The sequence below is a fragment of the Leptidea sinapis genome, chromosome 24, assembly GCF_905404315.1.
Source record: "Leptidea sinapis chromosome 24, ilLepSina1.1, whole genome shotgun sequence".
NCBI lineage: Eukaryota > Metazoa > Arthropoda > Insecta > Lepidoptera > Pieridae > Leptidea > Leptidea sinapis.
Genome location: NC_066288.1, coordinates 11,035,503 through 11,046,043, shown reverse-complemented (window position 1 = coordinate 11,046,043; position 10,541 = coordinate 11,035,503). Strand labels below are relative to the sequence as shown.

General features: G+C 33.1%; 1 protein-coding gene across 4 annotated transcripts in view; it reads right to left on the bottom strand.

Moving 5' to 3' along the window:
* Positions 1–1,246: 1,246 nt before the first annotated feature.
* The window catches only part of LOC126971840 (hormone receptor 4), a 136,677-nt gene continuing 127,382 nt past the window's right edge, over positions 1,247–10,541 (bottom strand). For all 4 annotated transcript variants that reach the window (XM_050818339.1, XM_050818338.1, XM_050818336.1 and 1 more), the window contains 2 exons: positions 8,042–8,157; positions 1,247–7,021 (listed from right to left, as the gene is read on the bottom strand). In XM_050818339.1, coding sequence (XP_050674296.1) covers positions 6,941–7,021; positions 8,042–8,157 — 197 coding nt within the window. In that variant the 3' untranslated portion in view covers positions 1,247–6,940. The remainder of the gene's footprint in view (positions 7,022–8,041; positions 8,158–10,541) is intronic.

Below are 10,541 nucleotides of genomic sequence, written 5' to 3'. Positions count from 1 at the left end.
CTGGGAGAGTTTCTTGCGCCGCTTCTTCTCTCTCAGAGCGCCATTTGTTTCCGAAGCGGTAGTAGTATCTAGTAGTATAAGAAATGACATCAAAAAGAATTCTAAAGGAATCAATTTTGAGAAAATAAATGCCTTTTATGCCTTTTATGCCTTTTTCAGGAAAATGTGGGCAGCGGTGATCATTGACATCAGGCGAAGTGGATATCAGCTAATGAACGCACCGTGTGTTTTTATTTTCATTGCTCCCATAGAGGAACCTTAGGTGTAATTTCCTCAGATAATAGCGTTCTTAGACCCAATTTAGCGATGGCTTATACAACAACGGTCAAGCAATAACAGCGGATGTCTATTATTCTGAACTTTGAACAATGATGGTGAAACTCTCAGCGAGATAGCCCCGTACTCGTCAACCGATCCCCATAATTGATGCACAATGATAAGGCAGAGCTCTGAATAACTATCCGACTCAGTTGGTAAAGATAGCAACGCAAAATCCATTATAGCAATTCATATAATATATGGATTTTGTGATATTGAATCCTACCTGTAGAGGCAAAGTTCTATATTTAGTATGATGATCTCTGGATCATCTGTATCGGTGGTGAATTTATTGCTGATGTGGTGCTGTAGTGTATGGTACTCTTCATTCCGTTCTCATTAGTGCCCAGTGGCAGTATATCCAATCTTTAGTTCGGCGCATCTGCAAAATGGTCTCACACCGAAATGGCTTTACTTCGCACAGCCACTATCAGGTTCCACACAGTATTCCCGAAGCATTACGAGATAGCTACCTTGAAGTTTTGAGCACACCCTCACGGCAAAGGCTGGTAACACTTGTGAGACGTCTTGTTTTGCAGATATCCATGGACGGTGATTCTTATTTTCCTAAGGTCAGTCACTAGACTGTTCCCCCATATAATGTAAAAATAAGATGATTTGGAACTTAAAATGCTAACTTGTAAAGGTTTTAGTACCTAAACGTGGACTTTTTATAAATTAAATAGACTGGTTGCTATACTTGATCTATACGCCTTTTACTATTGCTCTACTCTCTTAGATGGAAAGCATTATGAATCTACAGCACTTGGCGATCTAGAAGATCACCAACTTATTCAATAATCGAAGGTATGGCTGTCATAATGTAGAGTTGCTTTGGTGAAGCCCAGACTTTTGATAAAATGTTTGGTACATACTTCTCTCGAAGCTTCCTTCTTTAAACAAATGAGGCACTCACATAAATAATAAGTTAGAAATTCACATACAGTTTTATTTTCTTAAGTTATTAACCATTGATTTCCAAGAGTACAACTAAAAAAACAAATTAAAGTACAAACACGTTATGCATTGCTAAGTTAACACAACTGTAGGTAACTTCTCTTGGCAAACCAGTTCAGCTTTCATTGACTATACATTACCCGGCGCACCACAGGCAGACAGTATCCAATACATCAAATCATCAATATTTACTAACAGTCGTTTTATCTTAACTTGGTCAATTTTCAACAACAGCCTTTTCCATAGAGGATTTGCTTCAGCAACTTTGTGATACTACAATGAATCCTACTGTATCATAATACTTAAGAGTAATCTATATCTGAAGCGATAAGTCTTGTGATTGAGCGAACCCAACTCTAAAATCACGAGTAGCAAAATGAAACTATTAATATTATGTGTGTAAGTAAACACGTGCATCGCAACCTTTACGTTCACAGTGATGAAAGTTCATTGCAGGAACTAATATTCTTTATTATTTATTCAGGAACTAATAATCCATTTCTTTCTACTCAGTGTCTGTCTGCTGATTGGTTGAATATTTGCCGCGCCCTTAGAAATTTGTTTGTTGAAAATTTTCATAACGCGGCTTTAACTTGCATAACGTCATAATTAATACATAAATAATGATTAATTATGACGTTATTAAAAGATGTCTATTGGGCCCTGCAATTCTAAGTTTCACTGTGAACTCCTCCTTATAATATAATGATTCCTTGCCATCTCGTGGTTGGTAGCGAGTGTATACTTGCTTATACAAAATCTTTTTATTCAGGCACTTGATGTGAGACTGCGTGGTATCTATATTTTAATTGTAATTAGGTTTCCTTAATGTTTATTTTCAACGTGACAATAAGCGAACGTGTTTGTAAAAACATACGAACACGAATATGATAATAATAAAACATCGATTACATCATGTAGAATAATCAATGTATAATATTATGGTAAAGTTAAAATTATGAATACATTTTATGTATTGTTAATAAGTCCGGAATATAGTCTTAATGTTATACGAAATAATGATACAAAGAGACTTTATTGCGATCTTTTTAACATGTACCAAGAGCAAGTTATCTGTGACATGTGATTACAACAACACTTATCAACATTTTCAAATATTATATTAGACATTTTATGGTTTTACGTTTTATATAAGTATTATCTACATTAATAGCGTTTTGTATCATCCAGCTCCCACAGGTGTTCTCATAACAAACGCTATTTAATACACAACAATTAACTTACTCACCTAATATCTTAGATACAGCTATTTATCGTCTTACGGGTGTAAGTGTGAAAACTATTCAAGTTCACACTAACAAATACATTAACGTTTTAGTTATTTTAAGATTAATCATAGTTTTTATCAGTCAAATTATTTTTGTGAAAGTTTCTACATGTATATGAACTGAACAATAAAATCTTCGAAAATTGTTTATAAAAATGCACTACTGTAAAGCTACTCGCCATTTCGGTTAGCTGTCAAAGTATACGATCTGCATACGTGGACTGTTAAGTATTCAACATTTATATAGAGACTATTATAACAATTAAAATACAACTCAAGTTGTTTAGAACGCGACGATTACCTACATTATTAATATCAAATTTTGTTATATATTTAACAGCGATAAATCAATGGAATAATGCCAAAACGTAGGGTTTGATGGAAAACACAAGAGCAAAGTAAAACAAAGGGATAATTTACAATTTTCATTTAGTTACATACTTATTATTTAATAGCCTCCATAGGCTTTTCATGTCCTACGCTAATTAGGTACCCGCCAGTAATGCGCCAATTCTTTACTCTACTATCTAACAAGACTATCATTTGTACAACGCCAATATTTTGTTCTTATATTACGTCAAGATGTCAGTTGATACATCGCGGCTAATTTAATAAACTATTTTACTATGAAAATATACTTACAATATCGTTTATGTAGACGAACGGTGTTCTTGTTCTATTCATTGATACATTTATATCTATAAAGGCATCCTAACCTCAGACTTTAGATTCAACACCAAAACGATTATAAGGTGTTTGTAACTAATAAATCAATTTGCGCGGTAAAATCAATAATAACAATTAATTAATTTTAAAAGTTTCAGGAATTGTAGCAAAACCATAGAGCACCATGATATAAGAACATTTTTAAACGAATTATGCGAATTCGTATTAGATAATAATTTATTTTAATAAACGACTTAAGACAGATTCAAAGATGTACTTACCGTAAAATTGAACATGGTTGTCTAGTTTTGATTTTAAGACTTTATTAAATCTATGCGTTATTAGGATTTCGTAAACATCAGATAAGTATGTTAAAAGAAAACAAGCAAACATATAATGGCAGTGCTGTAACTGGTTGTATACCTTATCTGTAAAATACATATAAAGTTAACTAATAGTTAATACTTAACTAATGGTAACACAATGAGGAACCGGCGTGATTCACTCATTCAGGTAACAAGAATCTATGTATTATAATTAAGATTGATTTATACATATTTTCAACTAACAATATCCAACAATGACACAAAAGGAAAGTTCTTCTGTGTTAACTCAGTATCTCGAACTCAGATAGTGAAAGATGTTTGTGTACAGATATTATATACAAAATCAGATTATAACCTAAATCGGATGTTGTGGTATATATTGTTTTATTATTTAATTTCACATTCTACACAATTTTTTTCTTATTAATAAAAACATATTTAATGTATGTGGGGCAAAAACTTAAAGTGCATCAGGGTAAAAGTTCGGATATAGGGTAAGTCAAGATAATGCAGTTGTTTTTTGTGTCACACCATACACAGTGCAATGCATCGATAGACGCGGGGAACAAAAACGAGGGCAGAATTAAGTGATGTTTCGTGCGACGTTGCCACCAATAAAGTTATGAAGTTTGATTTATCCGGGCTTACCCTATATCCGAACTTACACTGATGCACGTTTAACGTAATTGAAATACAAAGTGTGAGTATTCAGTCTTTAGCAAGAAATGCACTGATTTAACTGTATTTACTGTACGTGCATTTACGACAGATGCTACTATTCTGATTGTAAAGGATTGGTATAAGCTTTAATAACTGTCGCCTGTTATATCTTAATTAAAATTGTGTAAATTATTAATAATATTAAAGTTGATTGACTGAATAACGAAATGGATTAGTAACGTGATTGCTATTTTATGAAATGGCTTGGTACGTTCCTAACGTTAGTGCTAAATGAATAGAATTAATGAATGATCTGATTTTCATTCGTGATTGAATGATAAATAAGATGTAATTTGTCGAAATATTGTTGCCTTAGTGCAGTTAATTTTTTAAGTTATTCTGAGAGCACAAAGGTGAAATAATTTTTAACTTAGAACCTATAAGTCCTTACAACGAACTTTTTGGTTGCAATTACTTATTTTAAAAGTGGCGCTGTAGAACATCGCCCATTCATTCTTACACTAATTGGTAACAGTTCACCGTTGCTGGAACAAATATTACAATTCAATATATCTATAATATTATTATTTATTATAAGTTAATTAAAAATTAACGGCACGTTATTTTAAATAGGCATTGTTTATTGACAGTGTTAGAAATACGTATAGCTATTATTAATAAAATGTCATAAATTTTTCGTGTTAACATATTGGTAAGCGCACTATTTTTGCATAATTATCTCGCATTGTAGTTCATTGATACTCATTTCATTTTTTATGGCATTTTAAGAATATGCCGAAGTAAACTATTGCGGCATTCAAATATCTTAGAAGTCTTCTTAATTGACGAATTAACTAGTTAAGAAAACAATTGATCAAACTAATTACTATAATTTAGTGTTCGTCATTTGGCCATAATGTGTACACCTGGCGAATAAAAATAATATCCTGAAATTTAAATGACACAAATTACAATACTTAGGTACTAGAAGGTTAAAATGTGTTGCTAGAAAAAAAGTAGAGACTAGAGAGACTTTAGATGCAACATACAAGCAAAAGAGTTATTCTGTAACCATACAAAGAGTACCTATGTTTTGTCATTCAGTCATTAAATCAAATTGACAGCTGTCAGCCTTCAATAATAATTGAACATGCCACAGAATAACAACATATGTTTCATGTTTAGTAAGTATTGAAAACAAGTATAATATTCCATCAATCTTTGTGCTATGTTTATTTAATTTGTAATGAAAAACACAAATCAAACCACGCAGTCTAGTTATAAAAGAAATTAAGTCCAATTCCAAATTGAGAATTTAATTTTTAAGACGCTACTAATTTGACCATAGTACAATAGAACACAAAGAAGGAAGCTAAAATCGTTGATGATAACATATTAAGAATAGGCAGATGACTGTTTTATTATTTTTCCGAAAAAAACTTTAATTCAGCAAATAAAATAATATGTTATGGAAATGAATGTATTTTTACGCATATTCTTTGAATTATGCGCGAAAACGCGGGTAGGTGTCATGGCCGCCGATTATAACATGACAGCTCAAAAATTCACTATAACGCGATATAATTCTTATAACAGCCGAATTGTAAATTTCAAACGGCATAGTGACGATAATTGAGGCGTGACGTCTTCAAAACTCAAGACTGAGTAATTTTTTTTAATCTTTTTTATCATAATATTTTTTTTTTCTTAAATCCATTTTTTCTTCGATTCATTACACTGTCATCTTGCCCATTGTATAGATGCTTCAAGTTATAATTTGTACGCTGGCTTAGTCTAATACACACAATTATCGAACTATTGGCAGTAGAAATGCATTAATTGTGACCATACCAGACTCAACCGCGATAATGCGCCTCCACATAATAATCATAAGTTACAAGTAAGTATAAACAGTAGAATTGTAAAGAAGCAGTCTTGGTAAACACTGAGAATATGTACTTAGTGCTACGATTAACATTACGAACAAGTCATATAAAATTAATTTACTTTTCCAATAATACACACCCAGTAAAAATTAATCTACTGGTTGAACCCTAGACGATATAAAATGCAAACTAAAACAGCGATATTAATAATTATTTTACAAGAAACAACATTCTAAAACAATGACTTAAAACCTAACAGCTATTATATAAAAAAGTTGCTTATTTACTATATTTACAAGAATAATATATTATGCGATTCTTCGATAGACAAATTAAAATATCAACGTAAATTTTATTTATATTATATGCATTTAATAAACTATTTAACACTATGTAGTTTACACTACCACGTATAAAACACGCATCAAGTCCCTGGTACCTATAAAATAGCAATTAACTTTAAATCAGTCTGTAATTTGGGACGTTTTAATTCCACTTCTAAATATTATACCAATACACACGTTTACTCATTACGTGAATCGTACCGCACTCGATGCTCGCACTAAAATCACACGAAAATTAACTTTATGAATTGATGAACCGTCATTGGTGAAGTGATTAGATCATCGCGACGGGAATGGTAGGCGGGAGACGCGACTCTCATTGCGATGATGATGGCCGATGATGAGTAGGAACATGGCGAGCGCTTATCCTAGCCGGTGATGAACACAGGTGGTGGACCGCTCGGAACGGCTTTATAACAAGAGCGCGCGGCGTGTCCGCGAGCTCGAAGTCTGTCGCTCGTACATCGAGAACTACAGACCCTGGTCGGCCATATACTATCTGATCTCAGCAGAGTTCAGCACGAATGGTACGTAGAACATCTTGCTCTCAAGTAACAGGTTTGCGGCCGCTTGGATCTGGAAAGAAATAGAGAAATCGAAACATATTTATTTACCATAGCAAGTGACAATAACATAACATATTGCAACTACACTTGGTAAACGTGATGAAGCTACATAATAAGTAATCCCAGTAAAACTTTTAAATCATATAACACCTTAGCCTAATAAATATAATATAATACAATTGTAGGTGGCCTGCGAAGAACCAGACAAGAACCATGCCTCATTAACATCTATATAATCTACTATACTATTGTAAGACTTCTTTGTCAAAAAAGCTTTAATATAATTCATATATTTCTATAATAGAATCGGTGTATATAACATTTTTATAGATTATCCAGTATACTAAATAAAAAAAAAACAGGAACATACATAAAGTTATTATGTTAATAACATGCCTATTACTCGGTTAAGTCGAGTTAGTAAGTCTTTTCTTGGGCGATGTATATGCTTTAACATGATCCCAGAAAATGTACAAAACTAAATTGTTAAAACTTAAATGTGTTACGAAATTCAAAAGAGTTTTTAAAAACGTTTATGTTAATTTTTTAGTATGTTGGACTGATTTAAAAAGAGTGATTATAACTTACTATCATAATAATACCACAATACGCTATTTAATAATACATTAAATTGTGATTTGTGACGAAACTGAAAATAAAAAGAAGGAGCCGGCTGACTTTTTTACGCCCGCTCTTCTCTGGTCTGTATTTTCGTATGGGTGGTATTTTTTGACGATCAGTAAGTGATTTAAATTTTAAATATTTGAATTTCATCCAGTGCAACGTGATTTTCAAGCACTGAACGTAATCGTTTTTACAAGTCAAATATTCAGTTATAATCGAAATTTATCAAAAATAATTACTAATAAGGGTTGTTTGACAACATCTCCTGTAGTGGCTTTGCAAATAGAATGTCAGGAATTTTGATTTATGACTGTTTATCTATTCGAAAGATTTATCCAACGAGAAACCCTTTCCAGAAATCAATAGGTACATAATAAATAATTTAAGATTAGGTAGATGTATTTACCTCGGGTATCCGCGCGAATAGCTCCTGCAGTCTTCCAGGATGATGTGGCGCTGCGTGTTCCAAATAGCTTCTGAGAACTTGCACATATCGGTCTTGGATGCCCTCTAGTTCCACTTCTAAAAAAAACAAAATAGAAAACACGTATAGTTGTAAATTGTTCTTAGTACATCTACTCGCTCCTAGATGGCGTAAGAAGTCATCGTGAGCAATGGCAGTGATCGCGCGGTGCGGCGATGACGTCAGTCGCTTACTAGGTCACTCCGATAGCGGGGCAACGACCGCGGCTAGCCGTTGACCTCCGCATGAGCGAGCCGTCCTCACGAACATGCGCCGTCTCTTTCGCACGCACTTAACACAGTATGTTGCGTTTTTAATTAATAATTCAGTGTCTTTATTCAGTGATGCAGATTAATTACTTTATCCAAATAGTTTTTTGATCTTAAATTGACATTTTCCAAAAGCCGGCTGTACTAAAAATAAAAATTATGACAATAATTTTAACTCCAATTAAGAGAAACACATTTATCATGTTATTTTAAATAATAATGTTTTTTAGATAATTTTTAAGTTATTATTATACTGTTATAGTTAGTATTTACGTATCGTTAAGTAATATTGTCAATGTTTTGCGATCTATTACGCTATGAACTTGTCAAACAACACCATTACGCAAGACAACTCGAGAGTTAAAGTTAGAGGCGGCTAATCTGCTTTTTTACGAATGCTTGGCAAAAGAGAAAGTTGCCTTCCGCATCTCGGTTTCCAACGAGAGTGAAATGTCCCGTTGTGCTGACGTAACTAGGGTTGGCGACAGTACTTTAAAATATCTATATTTAATTATTATACTAACATTCATTAGTACCATCAACGGGAGAACAAACTTTACGAAAGAAATAAAGGTTGGAGAAACAAATTTTTCCATTGAATGTTTTATTGAAAATAATATTAGCTACTAAGTTTCAATGGTCTCAAATCGTGGAAGTATCTATGTGTTTACAATATGAATTTTACGTAATATGTATGTACTAGTGGGAGGCTCCTTTGCACAGGAAGCCGGCTAGATTATGGGTACCACAACGGCATCTCTTTCTGCCGTGAAGCAGTAATGTGTAAACATTACTGTGTTTCGGTCTGAAGGGCGCCGTAGCTAGTGAAATTACTGGGTAAATGAGACTTAACATCTTATGTCTCAAGGTGAGGAGCGCAATTGTAATGCCGCTCAGAATTTTTGGGTTTTTCAAGAATCCTGAGCGGCACTGAATTGTACTGGGTGGGGCGTATCAATTACCATCCCTAATATTCATAAAATAAAAATTTCAACATGTTGATATAGATGAACGAATAGATAAACTCATAGGGTCGCATTTACTCCATTTAGTTAACCGTAGGTCGAGCCCTTTCTCCTCTGCAAACTAAAATTATTTTAATATATCTTGAGCCAGTGGCAGCCCTGAACGTAACTAGCTGTTCTGTGCATTGTGTTCTGCATTTCGCTACGGTGATAAATCAGTGAAGTTACTATTTATGTACTGTCTAGTACTTACTGAGGATTGGCCTTTATAACTAACGATTGGTATTATCCAAAGTTAGTTTTAATATCTCAGTATATTTTTAACGTCTAGATAAAGACATTTCGCTTATTCTCACTTAAATTGTTTTTGTTTAAAATTAAACTATAATGATTCAGCTATTGAAAATTATTGAAATTTTCGTTTGGGATTTACGCTCCCCATCATAACTTTTGCAGAAACAAAATATTGAGCTAAAATGATTCTACTATTGTTTCCACTAGAGTAAATAAAGCTGACAAGTTTCAAGAGCGCTTAAAACACTGAGAATACAACTCTCAAACAGTGAAAGGAAATTTTATAAATTGATATTACAAAACATAGGTGGCGGTTTCATCACTCACACAGTAACACGCTCACACACACATTAGTACAGCAGTGTTGCGCAAGCGCTTTCCATTTCACCGTAGCTTTTACGGAACCAGAATCTAACGGTTCAGCTTATGAATGCGAAATAGATCTATGCTCTTTAAAACTTGTCTTATTAGATTCAATCGAACTCAAATAATCTTTTATCCATGGCGTTTTTACATAGCCACATCGCGTTGTGTATTCGTATAGCGTAATAGCCACGACACGAAATTTGGTTGTTTTACAGAAACCATAACACGTTGTGAGCTATTTTTATGGTGAGTTTACCCCAGTAACTGTATAAATAAACTGTCAAAATTAAATAAACTTTATTCAAATAGGCTTAAACTAGGCGCTTTTGAATAATTTTTTTTAAGACAATAAGGCACGAGACGAGCAGGACGTTCAGCTCATTTATTATTATTAAATAGATAGAACAGGCTATGTCTAGTTTGGGGCAAGATAATTTGTATAAAATATTGTCAATATTATTATTATTAGCCGTATATGGTCTACGTATCACACGGTAGATATTGTAATAATAATAATAATCATTTATTTCAGTCATAATCAACCCATAG